The sequence below is a fragment of the Suricata suricatta genome, chromosome 2 (assembly GCF_006229205.1).
Source record: "Suricata suricatta isolate VVHF042 chromosome 2, meerkat_22Aug2017_6uvM2_HiC, whole genome shotgun sequence".
Taxonomy (NCBI): domain Eukaryota; kingdom Metazoa; phylum Chordata; class Mammalia; order Carnivora; family Herpestidae; genus Suricata; species Suricata suricatta.
Genome location: NC_043701.1, coordinates 160,111,642 through 160,131,924, shown reverse-complemented (window position 1 = coordinate 160,131,924; position 20,283 = coordinate 160,111,642). Strand labels below are relative to the sequence as shown.

At 52.8% G+C, this 20,283-nt stretch overlaps 1 protein-coding gene across 6 annotated transcripts; it reads left to right on the top strand.

Moving 5' to 3' along the window:
- Positions 1 to 1,007: 1,007 nt before the first annotated feature.
- On the top strand, positions 1,008 to 19,234 carry KCNIP2 (potassium voltage-gated channel interacting protein 2). 6 transcript variants are annotated; one of them, XM_029932433.1, is made up of 11 exons: positions 1,008 to 1,170; positions 1,253 to 1,336; positions 14,299 to 14,394; positions 15,288 to 15,341; positions 15,953 to 16,077; positions 16,514 to 16,583; positions 16,741 to 16,811; positions 16,944 to 17,051; positions 17,237 to 17,341; positions 17,475 to 17,537; positions 17,837 to 19,234. In XM_029932433.1, exons 2-11 carry the CDS (start codon positions 1,264 to 1,266, stop codon positions 17,882 to 17,884), a joined length of 813 nt encoding a protein of 270 aa, XP_029788293.1. In that variant the 5' UTR covers positions 1,008 to 1,170; positions 1,253 to 1,263; the 3' UTR covers positions 17,885 to 19,234. The 6 variants fall into 6 exon arrangements, with proteins under 6 accessions (XP_029788293.1, XP_029788292.1, XP_029788295.1 ...); XM_029932432.1 differs by having other exon boundaries at positions 1,008 to 1,336; XM_029932435.1 differs by having other exon boundaries at positions 1,008 to 1,336; positions 17,237 to 17,355.
- Positions 19,235 to 20,283: the final 1,049 nt, after the last annotated feature.

Genomic DNA, 20,283 nt, shown 5'->3' with positions numbered 1-20,283 from the left:
AGAGGAGCCATTGGGCAGAGCAGGATACACGGGACACTGCCACCACACCACCCAGACCCACCAGACACTGTCCTCCCTTCCTTCTGGTGGTTTGGGGGCTCTTGGGCTAGGAGTCCAGGAAAGAGCCTGGAGAAGGTCAGAGAGGCTTAGTCACTCACTAGTGGTTCCTTGGAGATGGAGGCAGCCCAGCTCTGTGATGGCTCCTGGCTTCCAAAAAGAAGCTAATCCTTCTAAGAGAAGGGAGCCTGGTAATAAAGACATTTCTTACCCACTCTGTATCCTCACCTGGATCCCGACACCCTCAGTCACTCTTCAAATCTGGAAAACAGAAGGAATCTGGGGCAGGGCAGGTGACAAAAGAAGGGCAGCAAAGTTGAAAAGAAAAAAAAAGGAACAAAAGATCAAGAAAAGTCTTGGGATACCGACTTGTTTTCCTGTTCTTCCCAGGGGTCCAATGGGGGTCATTAGATCATGGAAGAAGGCACCCTCACAGTGAATGGGCCCAGAGCAGGGTCCTGCAGTGGGTGAGGGTTGGTGTCTTTATGAGAGACCTTTGGCCTGAAATGAGCCTGATAGAGGCTGGGTTGACCTTTGCTCTTGGTCCCTAACCCCCTCTGAGCAAGGTGGGCACTGGCAGGTGGCCACAGAGACCCACACATGGGGGAGAGCCACACAGAAAATAGGGACTGACATGGCGACTGATGGGACAGGGCACCTACCGACCTGCCCTGGCCGGGCTGATGGTGGGGGAAGGAGTGCCTGAAGGTCGGGAGCAGGGGTTTCCTCACAGTGGGGCCTTCGGGCCCTGATGCTTCCTCCACCATCAGGACCCACAGCTCCAGGTTTAGGGGGTAGTGTTGTTGGAGAACCAGTCTCCCTCCCCGCACTTCCCAGCTCACCCTTTCACCGGGATCCTCCCCCAAGCTGCTAAGAGGAGGGGGCGGGGGTAGGGGGAGCCAATCCCGGCAGCGCCAAAGGGGGGAGGCGGCGGTGACAGCCGCGGGGAGGGGGCGGAGGAGAGAGGCGGCTTGGCTCCAGCTCTCTGCTTTGCTCCGCTCTGCCTCCGGCTCGGCGCGCTCATCTACTGCCCAAGCCTCCGGCTCCTGCCCCAGGACCCCAGGCGGGACCCCAGTCCATTCCAGACTCAGCCCCAGCCCCGACAGCGTGCAACGCCGCCAGGGGGCGCCGTGTGAGCGCCCTATCTTGGCTACCCGGCGCCCCCTCCCACGGCCCAGGCGGGACGGGACGGGGGCGCCGGGGGCCATGCGGGGCCAGGGCCGCAAGGAGAGTTTGTCCGATTCCCGAGACCTGGATGGATCCTATGACCAGCTCACAGGTGAGTCAGGGACTCAGGGGTCGCGGGAGGGAGGGTAGATTCTCTCCCCCCAGACCCTTAAGCCTATCTGACCCTGGCCAGGCCCTTACTCACACTCTGCCCCATTCCCAGGTCCCCTCCTGTTCTGGGCAGCAGGACACTGGGGGTTCAAAAGCCTTGGGTACCCTGGGGGTTGGGGGGGGGACTAGCTTGCAGGTGGGGAAAGGCAGCAGGTGTGGGCGTGTGTGACACAAAGCTAGGAGAGTGTCTGGAGTGGGAGGTGTTACGTGCGTGAGCGCCTGTCATTCTTTGTGTGTGTCTCTGTGTGTATATATGTGTGTGCCTGTGAGCATGGTCTCCCTCGGCTGGTTGCCATGTGCCTGAGGCTTGGCGACAGGGTGAGTGTGATTTTGTTGGCTATGCGATTGTATGATCTTATCAGATGTTTCCGTGACATTGTGTCAGACCCTGTACAAATGAAGTTGTTTTGGCCATGTGTCTCTGTTCTATGTACAATTCCGTGCTTGGAGTGTAATTCTGTATGAAGTGACTTGTGACTATCAGAATGGTCAGGACTTCACTTTATGGTGGTATATCTCTCTGTTAGACTTTATGACTCTGAACCTCCTGGTGCAAGCATTTGTTGTAGGTTGTATTGTGTTTTGTGATTGTGAGACTATGCAGATTATATTTGGCCTTTCATGCTGATTGTGTACTTTCATGTGGCAATGTCTGCAATGGGGTTCTGTGAGTGTCTGTGACGTGTCTCATCCTTGCTGCCTCTCTGGCTTCCTGGTGCAGAAGGACGCCTTTACTGCCCACCACTTTTCCCCCACTTTTTTCACAAACAGACCAGGTGGACCCAAGGAGGGACTCCAGTGTCTGGCTGCCCAGCCTGGCTCCCAGAAACAGCATGTGGCCCTTGTGTTTGGTCACTGCCCTGCCCCCTGCAAAAGTACTCAGATCACTCTTTCAATTGAAGTTCCTTTAACCCTCAACAGCCCTCCCAGAAAGAACTTCACCCAATCCTGAAGGAAAACACTCCCTCTTGCTTCCCCTCCAGACCCAGAGTTAGAAACTCTTGGCCTGGAAGGTGCTGTGTGGCCTCCCCAAACCACTTAGATGCCCAGGCATGCTGTCTCTCCCACAGTGGGGAGTACATCTGTGCCCACACATATTTCTGGGTTTGGTAGGCAGACCCACATGTTTGTGTGGGTGACTGTGTCACCTTGTGCACATTTTCATGTGTATGTGTTTTCTGTCTCATTGTGCAGCCTGCCCAGGAACTCCAACAGTGAATGGGAGGAGGGAGGCTGTCTTCTGGTAGGAGTGTAGGAAACAAGCTAGGGAGGTGGAGGGAGCCCATGCTCCTTGTCTGTCCTGAGGGGAGTGAGGATACGACTTGGGGATGGGGAAGAGAATTAGGATCTAATGCCTTGAGAAAGTGTCCCCCCTACTCAATGACCCTGGGGAAATCCTAGTTTCTATGCTGAGACTCCCAGAAGGGAGAGCCCTTCCTCTCAAGTAGACTCCGGGTGTGCCCTAGATGTGGCTCAGACTGGGATGGAATCCAAAGGTCCAGCTCTGCTTTGAACTGTGTTCTCACCAACTCAGGATCCTTGCTAGTAGTAAGGCCCCAGGGCACTCATTAGCACCACATTAGTCAGTGTTTGCTTCCTGCTTTAATTGATTTTCCCCTATAATGGAATCGTTCCCTCCCCACTTGGCTATTTAAATCAGAGACTGAGTGAAGGTGGGAAAGCACTTGCATTGGAACATGCAGGAATGGGCTTTCTATTACTTTTGCTCTCTGGTTCTTACTTTTCTCATCTCTAAAATGGAGAATACTACTTCCTGCCTGCCTGCTTCCCAAGGGAAACAGGTCAAATGTTGACAAGCATCAAGAATGGTGTTCTTCAGCAGCAGTAATCTCGATCTAGATAGCTCCACATAGGACTTGGAAAGTAGAAATAGCACTACCGGGAGCTCTCCTTTCTAAGGAGGACTTATCTTACAGCGGGAGACCAATGAGGCTGGGATGGATGCCCCCTGATAAGGCGTTGGCTGCTCGGAAAGCTTGAGCTGAAGGCTGAGGGGAGTCGTTGTCCGCGGTGCTGAAGAGCCGTCGGGGGCGGAGGTACTGCAGGGCCATCCTTTTGCCCAAAGTTCCTTCCCTGTGCAGGAGGGATTCCTGGGGGACGTGGGGGAGTCTTTGGCTCCCATCAGGCCCAGAGAGGGAGTCTTTAAGACATACCTCATGGCATCCTGGGTACCCCCGATCGCTTTTCTTCCCTGCTCCCTCAGACTCAAAAGCTGGGGAAGATTTTTGGAGGCCAAGAAGGAGAATCTGAGCCCCAAGCCGGCCCAGATCTACCCCCAGTGGTCTTCCAAAGCTGGCAGGGCTGTTTGGGAGTGCAGCGTGGTGTAAAAAGGCAGCAATCAGTGGCAGTCCTGTCCAAGCCGGAGGCAAAGAAAGGACTAGGGACGATGAGGAGAGTTGGGATCAGATTGGCCGAGGCCTGAACTCTGGTCCCGCAGGTCATAAATATCTTTTCCTAGTCTAGAGCGCCCTCATGTGGTCTTAGAGCAACTATGCTTGCATAGCTGATTGCGAAAGGGGATGTCACCGCCAAATCAAGTGGCAAAATTTGCATAGAGTTCGAACGTACGTAATTTTTGCCTCATAAATGTAGGATTTTCAGCCAAAAAGACAGGATCCCAGTCAGAGGAGTGGAATTATGTCTCTCCTGTTGGCTATCCCGGTGGTTTGAAAGCATCAGTGTGTCTTGGAAGGGTTTACTTTGGGTGGTACAACCCAATAGACATGAGTCCTGGAAGTGGTCAGGGCTGAGACTGAGGGGAGGGGAGTTTCTCCTTCATGCATTTGGCTGGCAATCAAGATATGATGGTAGAATCTGAACCCGCTGAAGCAGGACAAAGGGACACAAAACAGAAAGTTATGAGAGAAAGGGATTCGGAGTCATCTCTTCTTTGCCACCCTAATACGTGGTCCAGTTCCTCCTCCTTCCTCCAGCTCTCTCTCCCATTGGTCCAGGAAGTATGGAAGTGTGGGAAGTTGCCATGACAACGATGTCCTCTTACCCCCCCCCTTCACTTCTCAGTGCCAAATTGGGAAGAGGAGGTGTGCGACAGGCAGAGAAGAAAGAGCTGAAGAGGGGCAGTAAAGAATCAGGTTCATTACCCAGCTCCTTTTTCAAAACCCGTGGGTGCCTCCCCTCCCCACCAGAAATTCAGAAAACATTCCAGGAGTTGGCTGTGAGAAGAGTCCTCCCATTCCTCCTCCCCCTCCCCCCAGCCCCGCCTCTCCCAGTCTAGGAACTTTGAGGATGGCTGCTTCAGATGGTGGGGATAGGGTGAGTTCCCCTCCTGTGGCCTGGGAAGAGACAAAAAGCAGAAAACTCTCTGTCCCAGATTCTGGTCCTTCGGGTCCGGCCCTCCCGCGCCTCCCAGGCAGGGCCCACTTGGGTAGGGGCGGAGACCTCACTGCCCTGGGCCTTGGGGGAGGAGCTTGGCCAGTGCACTCTCAGCCGAACCATGAACCGATGCCCCCGCAGGTGCCGGAGCCCACTGGGGCAGGCAGCACGGTCCCTCTACCAGCTAGTGACTGGGTCGCTGTCACCAGGTATGAGGAAGGGAGGAAGGGGCTGGACCCTTCAATAAAAGTGAGTGAAGTGGGATAGGAGCCTTATAGAGGTGGGGAAGGGAAGGATCCTTCACAGAGATGGAGGGAGCTGGATCCCTTAATTGAAAGTGTTTAAAGGGCAAGATCTGTGACAGAGTGGAGCTAGGAATAGAGTCTCTTACAGAGAAGGTGGAAGATAGGGGTCTTCAAAGAGGAAATGATGGGGGGCATCATGGTCCTTCACAATGGTGGAGGATGAGGCAGGACTTCTCATTGAGGGCAGAGGACGGGGCCTCAACCAGGTGGATGTAATGGACAAGGTCCCTCCAAGGGATAAAAGGAGGAAACTCAAAGCAGAGCAAGGAAAGGGCACAGACCTTACTGAATTGCTTAATTTAATGGGATCTTAAAATGACTGGGGTCAGTGTCCAGAAGGAAAAAAATCCCTAGGTGGGACTTGACCAACATGAACTCAGCTAGTGAGTTCATGAATGATGGGATGAATAGATTTGTGTGGCATAAGGATTGTATGTCACCATTTTGTCTATCTCTGGGAGATGAATGGGGTTATACATCACTGGGGTTCTATCAGTAGGACTCTGCATGCTTGGGGCTGCATATCTCTGGGATTCTGTGACACTGAAATGGCATGTGCCTGACTTTCTATGCTTTAGAGTTGGGTGGGGGGTTCCTGAGTCACACTAAGTTGTGTACACTTCACAAGCTTGTCCTTTGGTGTGGGATGTGTGGGATTTATGATATATGGCTTGGATATCATATCATGGCACTGCTGAGATTTACGCACACCTCCACTTGAATTTCCTTAAGGCTGCCTGGGCAAGGCCCACAGAACCTTGCATCACCTCACCACCTGGCCAGGAGAGACCAAAACAGCCTCACCCCATGGCATTCTGGGATCTGTAGTTCTCTTGCTCTCTCCATGGTATCCTTGAGCCCCTGGAGTATAGGCTGGCCTCTCCTTGCCATGTGTGTTCTGCGGATGGCGGGGAGATGGGGCTGAGCCAGAGAGCCATGATTGGAATTCTCTTGGGGAGCATGCGTCCCTCAAACCCCTTTCTTGGACCTGTCTCCAGTGACAGATGGCTGGAGCCCGGCTTGACCAGCTCTCAATCATAGCAGGCATGACTTCCAGGCCCCAAAATAGCCCCAAGGTCTAGGGAAGTCATTAATCACCTAGTGCAGCTGGGGGCTGTGTGTCTTCTGGCCCGGCCCGGGGTGGAGTGGGGCTGGGGGACTGAGAGAAGAGTTCCGAGGTCTTCACTGGCTGGGGTCTTCACTGGGAGATAACGGACAGATGAAAGCGGGACAGCTACATAGTGTGGGTCCTCTCGTAAGGCAGTATTATTCCAGATTCTAAGGGTGAGAGATAGACAACTAAATGATAGGAGTATCTCTACAGTGAGATTTGAAGGATTTAGGGAGGGCCCACCAAATATTTCAAGATAGTGTTCCCCTGAGCCCTCACTCTGCCTAAAGTGCTTCTATTAAGACTTCGCTCCCTTGGGTGAAGAGCTAAGTGACACCAGGATGCTTAGGGAGGACAGATCTGGATAAGTCTCTTCCAGGGCCAGGAGAGTTGAGAGGTTGGTGAGTGGGGAGAAGGGAGAGCCTGGAAAACAACTCACTGTTTCACTTCTTACAGACCCTTCCACCAGAGGCCTGTTAGGATCTTGAGTCCCTGTGGGGCTGGATCAAGGTCTCTGAAGGTTGAGGGTGGGGATGAGAGAGAGAAGAGGAGGGTCCAGGGACAAGGAATTGGATGCAAGGTTGTCAGTCTCTCCATCTGTGAACCAGCCTCAGAGAGCCAGAAGATGTGGCTGTGCTGCCTCTCTCATTCCAGATAGTCTGGCTTGGCATTCAAGGCTCCATGGAATCTGACCCCTTTTGGCCTTATCACTTACAGCTCTCCCAACACTAATTAAGCTACAGTCATCCAAGGCTCTTTGACTCTCCCACACACACTGGAAGGACAGACTGGTAGATCATTGGTCCTGCTTCAAGTCTTGATCCATCCTTCATCATCCCATATCTTGGGTAAATCACTTCCCTGAGCCTCAATTCTTTCATCTGCAAAATGGATATACTACTACTCACTCTGGCTAGGTCTGCTGTAAACACAGGAGAAATAGAACCATCTTGAGACAATACATAAAGTATTCAGGACACAAAATGTGCTCACTAAATGTTGACCCCTTTGTTGAGGTAGACTGTTGACATTTTGGCCATCTTTCTAAAAATATTTATTTATTTTTGAGACAGAGTATAAGCAGGGGAGGGGCGGGGTGGCAGAGGTTCGGAGGTGGGCTTTGCACTGACAGCAGATGTGGGGCTCAAACTCATGAAAGATCATGACCTGAGCCAAAGTCAGACGCTCAACCAAGCCACTCAAGAACCCTGCCATCTTTTAAGAACCAACTCAAAAAAATAACCTCTCCAAGGGTTTCCTGGCCTTCTAGTTAGAGAGCTTTTACAGTTAAATAAACTTTTGTTTGTTTTGTCATTAGGGAAATGCATTTTAAAATTTATTTTTGAGAGAGACAGAGACAGCCTGAGTGGGGGGGAGGGGCAGCGAGGGAGGGAGGGAGGGGGAGAGAGAGAGAGAGAGAGAGAGAGAGAGAGAGAGAGAGAGAGAATCCCAAGCAGGCTCTGTGCAGTCAGCATAGAGCCCAATGTGGCACTTGAACTCACAAAATCGTGAGATCACAACCTGAGCCGAAACCGGTACTCCTAAATGAGCTTTTATAGCCTGCCTATAACAGTTCCTACTACATAGTAGGCACATAAATGTTTTCTAAATGAATAGAAGCCTTATGGTTCTCTCAGTGGGCTGTCTCTCCTACCCAGTAGAAGCCCCCATTTAATTCACTTTTGTTCCACAAGCACCAGATGAGAGCCTGGCATTCAATTTATGTAAGTCCAATTTTAACCAACTGAGCCACCCAGGAGCCCCTACATAAGTCCAGTTTTTAAACTCTTTGCCCTTTAGGAGCTTGGAATCTAGTTGAGGAAACAGGACTGATCCAGAAAGATCTGGGTTCAAATATGCAACCTCCCATCTTAGCTAGGTGACCTTGAGCAAATCCCTTTACCTCAAATCCCTTTATTTCTTCTGGCCTCCTTTACTTCCTCAATGAAATGGGCACAATACTATTCACTCTGCCTACCTCCTGGAGTTGCCATGAGGAGCCATCAAGATAACAATGTGGAAATACCTTGTTAATTAAAAGTTATAGAAATGTAAGGGGCAGGGCGCGTGAGATGTCACATTAATAATGGTAGCAAACACTTCTGCAGTTAGTCTGTGCCAGGAATTATTCTAACAGCTTTCCATGTATGTATTCATTTACTCCTCCCAGCAACCATCTGAGGTGGGAAACAGAGGCACACAGAGGTTAAGAACTTGCCCAGTTAATTGTAACTGACAAATCCGGAATTTGAACTCACGGAATCTGGCACCTTGGCCCACACTATTATGTACAATGCTATGCTGTCTCCTTTTACTATTCCCACTTAATAACATTACAGAATTAGGTGTGAAGTTTTGAGGGACCAATAGTGAGTTCCCTAGAAATTCTACTGAGTAGGGCTGGTGGTCCTGTTAGGTAAGAACTATAGGACAGAAGGAGAACAGAAAGAGGGCATTCATAATAGCAAAGGCACAGAAATAGCACCTGGTTTGATGTGTTTGGCGGGGACAGTGAGGAGGCCAAAATGGCTGGGGGAAAAAGGGATCTGTTGGTGAGGGTAGAGGGATTTAAATCCAGGTATGGAATTTGGACAGTAATAGGGGGATATTTGCTGATTTCATCTGTTTATCTGCAATTTCTAGGGTGTGAGAAACCAAAAGCAGTCCCTAAATTGACTTCTTCCTGGAGGAGGGGATGGAGGAACAATAGGACCAAACCCGCCTGTGGCATACCCTTCTTCCCATCCTTTTACACCTTCCCAGGATGTTGTGGGATGGGGGGTTAGGGAAGGTAAGAGGTGGAATGAGATGGATGCCTGCCCCCCAGTGGTGGCCATGTGGAACTGCAGAGCAATGATCCTCAAATGCAGTGGTAGCGACAGCCTGACTGGGGGACTCCTACACCATCCTTGGGCTGAGACACACTCATCCCAGCGCTGGACAAAGGAAAAGCCTCCCTCTGAGGTCAGTCCCCCTAAACGATCCTCCTGAGTGGGCAAGCTAAGAAGGGAGCCAGTGTAGTGTGATAGTTTAGAGCACAGGCTCACGGTCAGACTGGGTTAAAACTGACACTCTGACACTTACTGATCTTCTTAACCACCCTTTGCCTTAGTTTCACTACCTGAAATGTGGGCATAATGGTACTTCCTTCATCGGTTAACTGTGAAAATTAAGTATGATCATGCCTGGGGGTGCGTGGCTGACTTCAGTCAGTGGAACGTGTGACCCTTGATCTCTGGGTTGTAGGTTTGAGCCCCACATTGGGTGTAGACATTACTTAAAAAAATAATATCTTAAAAAATGTGATCATGTCTGTAAGACCTAGCATATTATCAGCACACAGTGAGTGCTCAATCAAAGGTAGCCTCCTAGGGCAGTAGTTCTTGTCTTTGGGTTCACTGGCTCTGCAGGCCTCTCCCCACCCCTACATACATGCACACCCACACTCCCACCCAGACACACAGCCACCACCACCATTGCCACCGCCAGCAGCAGCAACAGGAAGGAGCTGGGAAGATGGGGGTGGGGCTCCAGGAAGACTCTAGGGGGTGAGGGTGGGTGGCGCGTTGGAGGATTCAGATTTCCTTCCTCTCTCTTCTCCATCAGCTCAGTAACAGTTGAGGAGTAGGCAAGGCTTTGGCAGATCCTGGGTGAGAAGAAGGAGTTCAGTCTCTCCTCTCCCAAGGAACTTGAATCTGTGGCTCCAACGGCAATCACAATGAGTCCCCGCCCCAGAGGGTCTTGATAAGGCTAAGCAGCCTTTTTCCTGCCCCCGGCTATTGCACCTAATGCTCCCTCCCTTAGGCCTCAGTTTCCCTGTCTGTGGGCTGTGGAAACAGAGTGCTTCCCACCTCACCATCTCCATGACAACCTCGATCGATGTGGGTAGTGTCCTCCTGACTGGAGAGGTCACTGCCTTCTCCCGTACAGCTCCGTGCAGATACGATTATGCAATCACTGTAGACCCATCCACCTAATTACAGGACACATCTATACTACCATCTTCAGCCCTCTACCCCACAGCCCTGCTAAATCCCACACACTCAGAGATACCTCCAGTGCGCACACACACACACACACACACACACACACACACTATGGACACCCAGGTCACTTACCCATATACACAAGACACACACCTAATAGACACATACACAATCACGTGTAAACCACACACAGAGACACACAGAAGAGGAGAAACACATACTCTCTATACAGTCAGACACAGGATTACACACAAGAAAATGCCCCGACACTTACAATATATTCTGACCCATATATCTATTCCTTATACATGTGTAGCTCATAGTTTCTCTCATACACACACACACACACACACACACACACACACACACACACACACTGCCCTTCCCTGCCCTCTCCCAAGCACAACTTCTCCCTCTACCCGCCCCCGCTTTGGCACAGAGTAGCCACAAGGTGTCTGGGAGAAACTGTCCTCAGGGACAGAGGCAGGTCACTACCTTCCTCCTCTGGCCTGGCCTGTTTTGGCCCGTATCCTTCACGCCAAAGGCTTCTGAAGAGATGCCGGTCTGTCCGTGGGCTGAAGTGGCCCCGTGGAGAGGAAGAGACTGTGACTGCGAGGCATGCGGGGCAGAGGGCGGGGTGAGGGGGCGGAGAGGGAGGATTCCTGGGAGGGAGGGGGAGGGAGGCTGCGGGCGGTCCTCCTACTCCAGCTGGGGAGCCTGAGGGGGAGGTGGTGTGAGAAGGGCCGCCAGTGTGTCTGACCCTCAGTTGGTGGGGGCCATGCCCCAGGCCCACCATGAACCTGGAAGGGCTGGAGATGGTTGCTGTGCTCGTGGTCCTCGCTCTGTTTGTCAAGGTCCTGGAGCAGTTTGGCCTTTTCGAGCCTGTCTCCTTGGAAGGTAACCCAGGTGCTGGGCATGTCTGGGCTGCCCGCCGGAGCAGCGCCTGGTCGCAGTGCTGGGGAGGGGGCTACTCTGATTTTATGACTGGGGGCAGGGGTGAGCGTGTTAGTGATGGGACAGGGCATCTGGGGGAGGTGAGGGGGTGCTTGGGGGACGGGACATCTGAGAGGTAAAAAGGGAAATCAAAGAGTGGGTCTGGGGGAGGCATGTCAGGGAGGTGAGGAGGGAGTCTGGGGGCTGGGTGTCTGAGGGACGTAAAGAGAGAGGGCCAGGGGCCAGGGTGTTTGTGGGGGGGGGGGCAAGGAGGGTGTTGAGGGGCACAGCATGGGAGGACCTGGGTATGAGGTGAGGAGAATCCATGGGGCGCATGAGGAGAGGTCTGGAGACAGGCAGGGCTATCTAGAGTAGAGGAAGGAGATTCCAGGGATCCCGAGATAACACCAGACTTCTGTGGTGTCCCTTTGGGGCCAGGGGCCCACAATGGCTCTGAAGATGCAGGCGACTCTCCACACCTCCACCCTTGCAGGTGGAGGTTACAGAGTGTAGTGTACGTGGACTCTGTGTGAGAGATACAGGGGGTGTGACTGTGTTCATCTACATGAAAAAGGACAAAGTATGTGACTGTATGAGCCTTTGTGTGTGACAGGGATGGGATTTAATGTGTAGAGGGACAGGGTGCTCGGCTTTGTGAGATGGTGGATATGACTGTGCCTGAGGGGGACTGGTGTATGGCTGGGCCTCTTTGGGTACTGGCTTGTGTGTGTGTGGCTGTTCCCAGAGTTCCCTGAGGAAATATTAGCTCCACACTCAGGGCTTGGGAAGGGGGTGGGTTCTGGAGCGGGGAGGGGCAGGAGTGGGAACACTGGGAATGAGACATTTATAATCAGCTCTGGCAGGAGGGTGAGGGGTGGAACAGATCAGGGCCTTTGCTTCCCAAGCCCCCTTGCCACTTCGTTTCTCTCAGGAACTCCAGGGCCTAAGCATTGGGAATGAGAAATCAATCCTCCACTGCACCCCAAAGTCTAGTGGGGAGACTGATCTTGGAAGTAGAGAGGGGAGCAAGTTCTGCCTCCCCCGGAGAGGTTCAGCCTCTCCCACCTCTTCACGCCAAGAACTGTGCAGCTTGGTAGCTCGGCTGTTCTCCAGTTCCACAAGGGATGAGGAACGGAGGCAAGAATCATGATAGGAGGCTACAGAGTAGCCACCAGGGAGAACTGCAGAGATGTCGAGGGAACGAGAAACCAGGAAGGGCCAATGAACAGCCTGCTCTAGGGTTCAGTAAGAGCAGGAAAGCCCTAACCCACCCTCCATTCTCTGCTGCATTTATTGGAGTAGGGTGGGGAGCAGGGGTTCGTCCTAGGTGAACTGGGGTTCATCCGATCCTGAAAAGATGAAGTCAGTTTGGTTCTGACTTGCCATCCCCTTTAGACTCTTTGATGGGAAGAGGGTCATCCAGGAAACCAAGGTGTCCTGTAGGCTGAAGGCAGAGGAGAATGATCCCTGCGAGCAGGGAGAGGACCAGGGAGGGGTGTGGCTGTGTGAACACCTGGAGGTTGGGAGAGGCCGTCCTCCTCCCCCGCCCTTCTCAGTCCAGCTGCGACTACACCACCGGAGGCCCCAGCCGCAATCCGGCTTCGGGAAACCAAAGTCTGGGCTAATGGAGCCCTGGGCGGGGGGCCAAGCCACCATCGATCCCCCACTCGGCCCACCGTCTTCCTGCTACCTCTCCATAGCTCTTCGGGGGAGGGAGAGAAAGGACGTATTGGAGGGGAAGGCATGAACTTCAAGCAGTTACCGCCTGGGAGCGAGGCCTTTTCCTGAAGGGTGGAGCTTGGCCTGGTGGGAGGCGGGGCCTGCGTGGGAGGTGGGGCGGCCTAGGAACCTGAAACCCAAGGAAACTGGGCCCCTCCAGGAATGGACTGAGGCCAGCTTCAATCAGTGTGTTAGGTCCTTGTGAGCTCTGGCCCTGGAGTCTGGAGGTCGGTGCAGCCAGGAGACAGGCACCAGACCGAGGAGTCTCTCCCTAGGGTGCATTAGAGCTGTAGGACAGGGGTGTAAATCAGGGAAATGAGGGGAACTGTGGTCAGCAGCTCTGGATAGCCCTGCGTTACACCAAAATACTCATCTTGAAGGTCTGTTATTGCTTCAAAGTTTGCTATCATGTCACCTTCAAAGAACAAGCCATACGAAAGGACTGGGAGGGGACACACTTTCTGAGTGGATGAGTTAGCTGATGAGGAACTCTGTTCTGCTGGCAGTGAGATTCGAAGTGCCCTGGAAGAAGGGGTTATAGGAAGGAAAGGTGGGCAGAACAAACGGGTTCTATTGGTGAGGTGCAGTCTTAGGTATCTGGGGGGCCCTGGGTACCTAAGCCACATATATGATTATGTGTCCTGGTGACCTTGATATGTGGCATAATGTTATAGGGTCACAGTGTGTTGAAGTGTCCTTAACACACCGTGTCAAGCTGTCCCATGTATTCTTGTACAGTTTCTTCATGCTGCATGGAAGGTGGCCAATGTGGGTCCTCATATGTGTGCGTCATGTTTTTCCTAGGCCACATCCATATATGTTTGTATTCAGGAGTAGTATGTCAAAGTGTGTGTGTGTGTGTATGTGCGTGTGTGTTGGGACCTGCTTAATTAGGCCATTGTGGCGGGTGCCTGTCTCACTCAGTCAAAAAAATGTGTGATTCTTGATCTCGGGGTTGTGAGTTCAAGCCCCATATTGGGTACAGAGATTACTTAACTACATAAAACTTTAAAAAATTAGGCCATTGGTTATGAGCGTGTTACTAGGTGTCAAGCTGTTGCCGTTTGGCATCTATCACTGTGATTTATCATTCCGTGTGTCACTATACACTTTTGTCACTGTGTGTGTGAGAGAGAGACGGAGACAGGTGTTCCTACTCAGGCAGTCCTTGGGTTGGACATCATCCTCAGAGGTCCAGCTATAGCACTGGAGGCAAGGGCACTGGGTTAGCAGGCACCAAGGCCAATACCATCTCCCCTCGGTGGTCTCACAGTCCCCGGCTACGTCGTCCCATTATACTAGGCGCCTGAGTGGATTTTATATGCCTGTGAAACCCACTGGGCTTCCCTAACCCAGCCCCAGCTACTCTCACCATTCTCCTCCTCCAACCCTCTCCCAACACCTGCTTCCCGTCCCATTGACTTGTGATGGTGGGGAGGGCAGTGGAGGGACAGTGGGGGTTAATGTGCCTTCCTGGGGTCTTCTCTCTTCCCAGGCCACCCTCCAGGGCCCACTAAAAAAGCGCTGAAGCAGCGGTTCCTCAAGCTGCTGCCTTGCTGCGGGCCCCAAGCCCTGCCCTCAGTCAGTGAAAGCAAGTGCCTCTCCTGTGCTTCCGGGGCGGGGTGTTTGTGTCGGGTGTGACCTGTGTGATAGGAGCGGGCCTGCTTGTGTGAGTGTGTGTCGTGTGGCTTGGGGGGGTGGGGGCGGGCGCTGGTTGGTGAGGGTGTAGCTATAGAGCCCTGAGCTAGGGGAATGTGTGGGCGGGGCCAGTTGGGGGCGGGGCCCAAGGGTCTGTGGGCCTCCGGGTCAGCCAAAGGAGTGAGCCCCGGGTGTTTGGGCGTGGCCAGTGTGGCAGGGCTGAGGCCTGAGACTGTGTGGCTATGGCCAGGGTGGCCGGGCCAGACCAGACTGCTGCGAGATCTGTCGTGACTTAGCTAGGTTAGTGTTTGCAGCTGTGGCCGCCCGCCCCACCCCGGGCATGTTTTGTGCCTCGAGATGCATGTTGCCCTTGCCCTGACTGGATGGATGCAGGTGCGGAGGATGAAGCTCGCTTTCCTCCAGGTGCCAGGATACTTGGGTTTTCTAGGCCCAACCTGGTCCCCAGTTGAGTGGCCTTGCTTTCTCTCCAGGCCTGTTTCCTTAGTGGGGCCTTGCCCGCCTCAAGGGACCATACTGAATTTTGCAAACCACAGAGGCCCACTTTGTAGTTAGAATTGGAGAGTGTCATTGTGTTTGATTCCCCTGGGTCTCACACAGGGGTAGCTTCGGTTAAAGGGCAGGTGTGGGTCCCACAAGCATGTGTGCGCAGGGTCTGTTTCGTGTGTGTTTGTGCTTGTTCATTCTGTGTGCCACTGCGCGCGGGGCTGGGGTGTGTGCATTGTAACAGGCAAGTCTGTGAGATTTGCTGTTGCGTGTGAGGGGCGTGGTGTATGTCTGCAGTTGGCCGGGTCTTCCACTTTCTCGGTGACAGTTCGCTCCCTTCAGCATTAGCAGTCCCAGCCTCCCTCCGCCCCCACAGACCCCGCCCGCTGGACCCAGGTGACTTACTGTCCTGGTGGGGGCGGGGGCGGGTGCTTTCGAGAGCCTGGGGTGGGGGCACTTGCCTGGGGACTGGATGTTGGGAGCTGGGGCAGGACTGAGATGGGGCCAGGGATGAGGCCTTCGCTAAGGTTTACCGGGAACAGGATAGGGGTGGGGTCTGGATGGGCTTGGCTGGGGCTGGGCGGGGCATGGCTGGAGCATGGCTGGGATAGGCGGGGCTTGGCTGGAGAACAGGATCTGGGCGGGGCAAGTGTGGGGCTCTACGATTCTGAGTGGGTCAGGGAAGGTCCGGAGCCTGGACCCTCAGACACTTTCTCTTGAACCCTTTTTTTCTACTCTTCCCTTTCTGGGACGAAGATGGGGCTGGGGGGCCTTCTCCTTCAACCAGGGATCAAGGGCCCAGTGACCATGGGCTCGGCCAACTGATAGACTTGGAAGCTCACCAGCGTCTTCTCTCCTTGGCTTGATGTCCTCGGACCGGGGTCCAAGGGAACTGGCAGGCTGGTCTCTGGCGTTGGAGACGGGGAGGATGGTTTTGAAGCGGGGTCGTGGAGGCTGGGCCTGAGGCGCGGCTGTCCCCTCCCCCCCCCCACTGCCCCCACCCGCAGACAGCGTGGAGGATGAGTTTGAACTGTCCACCGTGTGTCATCGGCCAGAGGGTCTGGAACAGCTGCAGGAGCAAACCAAGTTCACACGCAAGGAGTTGCAGGTCCTGTACCGGGGCTTCAAGAATGTGAGTGCAAAGCCCCGCCCAACAGGGCTAGGGGTGGGGCAAGGGGGTGGGGCCTATCGGATACATCTCAGAAAGCCTGGATGCCTTTAGGGATTGAGAAGGAAGGGGGGGGAGGGGGGCGGAGAGGATACCAGGAGGGGGAGGGGCCCCTCCCCCTCTTCCCCACCGACCAAACTTCTAGCAGGAAGTTCTGGCAGATTTGAGAGGCGGTAGAGCCTGTAGACTGGCCGGCTGGCTTGTTCTGTGTTTTTTTTTTTTTTTTTTTTAACTTGTGCACTTGTGCCTTCCTTAAAAGAACTACATGGTGAGCTGCCTGGAGACAGGAAGATTTTTCTTCTCTGGGAGTCTCTGGCATAGAGTAGGTAGCAGTGAGTGGAAGGGGTTTTGTTTCTGTCCTCAGCCTGGTTTCTAACTCTCCTACCCCTTCCTCCCCCAGGAATGTCCCAGCGGAATTGTCAATGAGGAGAACTTCAAGCAGATTTACTCTCAGTTCTTTCCTCAAGGAGGTGAGGGGACAAGGCCTGAGAGGAAGGAGCTGTCTGTCTCTAGGCTGAGTTGGGGAGAGGGTTCTGGAGGGACTAGGAATACCAAATGATAAAGGGGGGTTGGGGTAGGAAGTCCTTTCCTGTGTGAAAGCCAAACTTATCCATGCTTACCCTACAGACTCCAGCACATATGCCACTTTTCTCTTCAATGCCTTTGACACCAACCATGATGGCTCTGTCAGTTTTGAGGTGAGATGGAGGAGGTGGGCCAGGGAGGCCTGTTTCCTGGGGCTTCAGGGCCAAGATCCACAGGCCAAACCCAGAGAGGGAATTGGGTTAAGGGTATCTGAAGAATCAATTCCCCCCCTCTCTCCTTCCCAGGACTTTGTGGCTGGTCTGTCGGTGATTCTTCGGGGAACCATAGATGACAGGCTAAACTGGGCCTTCAATCTGTATGACCTCAACAAAGATGGCTGCATCACCAAGGAGGTGTGGGGCAACTGAAGAGTTAGAGAGCTTCTGCGTGTGAGGGGAGGTCCAAAGGGCCCTTAGGAGGAAAATGTGACCCACATGTACATCACCAGCAAGGGGTGAGGTCTGCCCTAGGCTCTAGACCTTCTGATTTGGAGGCTGGAGGCTCTGAGGAAGGATCCTTTTCTCTCTTGGCCTGACAGGAAATGCTTGATATCATGAAATCTATCTATGACATGATGGGCAAGTATACGTATCCTGCACTCCGAGAGGAGGCCCCAAGGGAGCATGTGGAGAGCTTCTTCCAGGTGCCTGGGACTGGGTAGGCTGGAGGGTCCTGGAGTCAAGGGAAGGAGGCAAGGTCCCAGTAGGGAACTTACCCGAGTTCTGCCTGCCTCTCTCCTGTCATCCCTCCTGTTCTCTCTGACTGTCTTTTTGCAGAAGATGGACAGGAACAAGGATGGTGTGGTGACCATTGAGGAATTCATTGAGTCTTGCCAGAAGGTACAAGCCCCTGCCCTCCATATTTCCCTGGTCTGGACTCAGGGTCCGATTCAGTGATGTAGAAGAAAGCTCCTTTGGGCAGATTATCATCTCCCTAACTTGCCCACTCTCCCGAGTCCTATTTCTTCACAACTCAGGGAGGCCTGCCCCTTCCCTACTTGAAGTCTCTCTGGGTGTCTCCTTCCTTGCTGCCTCTGTCTCTGAATGCTCCCATTTCAGAATGAATGCCCCTCTCTGTGTCTCTGATAAGCTCTTTTTATTTCTCTCTCCAATCTGCTTCTCTCACATCATGGCTACAGGACGAGAACATCATGAGGTCCATGCAGCTCTTTGACAATGTCATCTAGCTCCCCAGGAGAGGGGGTCAGTTGTCCTGGGGGCGGGGGAACCATGCTCTAGCCCTAGTCCAGGTGGAACTCACCCTTCTCTTCCCAGGTCTGCCCTCATCCTCACCCGGCCCTGGGGGCTGTAGGAATCCAAGAGCCTGGGGGTTCAGTGGTCCTGACTGCTGGAGCCAAAGGGGTCAGGGAGTGGGGAGAGTGTACCTGTGGAGTGTTCCCATCTCCCAACAGCTCCCACCCTGTTCCTGCCTGACACTCAGTGCTGAGGGTGCCCTTGTTATAGGAAATAAGTGGTTCTCGACCTTCCATCCCTACTCTAGAAACTACAACACTAGACAAAATGTCTCCTGCTATGGTGCTTCCCCTATCCCTGATCTCATATGCATTTTCTCTAAGATCCTTCTCAGAGAGGCTACTCTGTCAATGGCACTGACTAGCCTTTCAGACCAGGGCCTCTGAGAACCTTTTGGAGGGGGGCAAGAATGTAGAGGGGAGAAATCTTAGGCCTGAGCTGGGTGGTTAGGCCATAGGTGGCTGGGATAGAGTGCAGGAAAGCCTGGGGATGGTCAGTAACACCTCAGGCATGCCAGACTGTAGGTCTAAGCGCCATATGTGTGCCACCTCAGGCTATCAGAATATGAGTTTCCAGGCTCTTCAGAAGACTCTGTCTCCTTGGGAATGGCCCAGAAATGTCCATACTCTCCTCAGTATTCCAGGAGAGCTTGGGATTCTGATATCTGGCTCATCTCTGGAATTCCTTCCTCTCCTTCCTTCCTGTGTGTAGGGGTGGTGGCAGCAGCAGGGGAATATGGATGGGAGATGTCCCAGCTGAAATCTGCCAAAGTTTCAGCCTACCCTCTGATGGTTGCCACTTAAGTTTTCATTTGCCATTTATTTTAGACCTAAGGTCTAAAATAGACCTGGAGGCATGGAGTGAGTCAGGGACCATCCAGGGGATGCCTTAGAAGAAAGGGGAGGGAGGGAGGCCCGTATTCCATCTGAAACCAGTGTGGGGGCATTCACTAGAATCTTTGCTTACCCAGGCTCTATTCTACCCCCCACGTAACCTCCACAGTTCCTACCTAGGGTCTCCTCTTGCTCTATTCAGTCTACCCAGAGATGCCCCTGAACACACCGAGAAGGCAGGGACCACTCTTGCCATGCTGCCACCCTTTAATATACTTGCTTGTTCCATTTAGCTCACCCTCCCAGTCAGTCAGGATCTGAGGGTAAGGGCCCTAAGGGAGGCCCCTTGCCCATCAGAACACTGTTGACTGCTTTGCATTTTTGGCTTCTCTGTATATTTTGTAAAATAAAAACTGTACCAGATCCAATAAAACACAATGGCTATGCATAGGCTGCTGTCTCTGTCTTTCTGTCCCTCCCACTCCACACAAACCCCACACTGTAACTCCTGCGCCTGTAGCCTTTAGGTCCCAAAGAAAGTACCTCTCTTTCCCATAGTATGGACAACCTGTGGCAGAAAATTGAGATACACATTCTGGAAGTGTTGACCAGAGAGGTCCCCTTGTGAATCTACCTCCCACATCCTTAGGGGAGATGAGGGACATGATATTTATGTCCTGAAGACTATGCCAAGCCAGTTGTCTTTTGGCTAGACATTCTTACAAGTTGAATAAAGAATTTCTAGGGGCGCCTGTGTGGCTCAGTTGGTTAAGGCTCCGGCTTCAGCTCAGATCATGATCTCACATTTGTGGGTTCGAGCCCTGCGTCGGGCTCTGTGCTGACAGCTAGCTCAGAGCCTGGAGCCTGCTTCTGATTCTGTGTCTCCCTATCTCTCTGCCCCTCCCTGCTCATGCTCTGTCTCTCTCGTCTCAAAAATAAAAATAAAATATTAAAAAAAAGAATTTGTAATTTACAGGGGTGCCTGGGTGGCTCAGTCAGTTAAGCATCTGACTCTTGATTTCAGCTCAGGTTGTGATCTAAGGGTTCATGAGATTGAGCCCCATGTCTGGCTCTGTGCTGACAGTGCCGAGCCTGCTTCGGATTCTCTCTCCCTGTCCCTCTCCTGCTCTCTCTCTCTCTCTCTCAAAATAAATAAACTTAAAAAGAATTTCTAATTTACAGACATTTTCGTTAACTCAAAGTGCTTTCTTTTCCTTTAAATTTTTTATTTTTAATCCTTTTAAAGTTTTTATTTATTTATTTTGAGAGAGAGAGAGAGCGCAAGTGAGCGAGCAGGGGAGGGGCAGAGAGAGGGAGAGAGAGAGAGAATTCCAAGAAGGCTCTGCGCTGTCAGTGTGGAGCCCGATGCAGGGCTGGATCCCATGAACCACTGAGCCACCCAGGCACCCCTCAGTGTGCTTTCTTTTGAGGGGGGATTCCCTTTAGTTTCTAATGAAAGTTCCTTTGTGTAAACATCCTAACCTTGCCTCCACTATGGA

What these genes read in the sequence shown, in the direction of transcription:
- KCNIP2 (XM_029932433.1), top strand. Translation starts at nt 1,264, where the DNA reads ATGCGGGGCCAGGGCCGCAAGGAGAGTTTGTCCGATTCCCGAGACCTG. An exon ending in ATCCTATGACCAGCTCACAG is followed by an intron (nt 1,337 to 14,298) that starts GTGAGTCAGGGA and finishes CTCTCTTCCCAG; the next exon opens with GCCACCCTCCAGGGCCCACT. An exon ending in ATGGCTCTGTCAGTTTTGAG is followed by an intron (nt 16,812 to 16,943) that starts GTGAGATGGAGG and finishes TCTCCTTCCCAG; the next exon opens with GACTTTGTGGCTGGTCTGTC.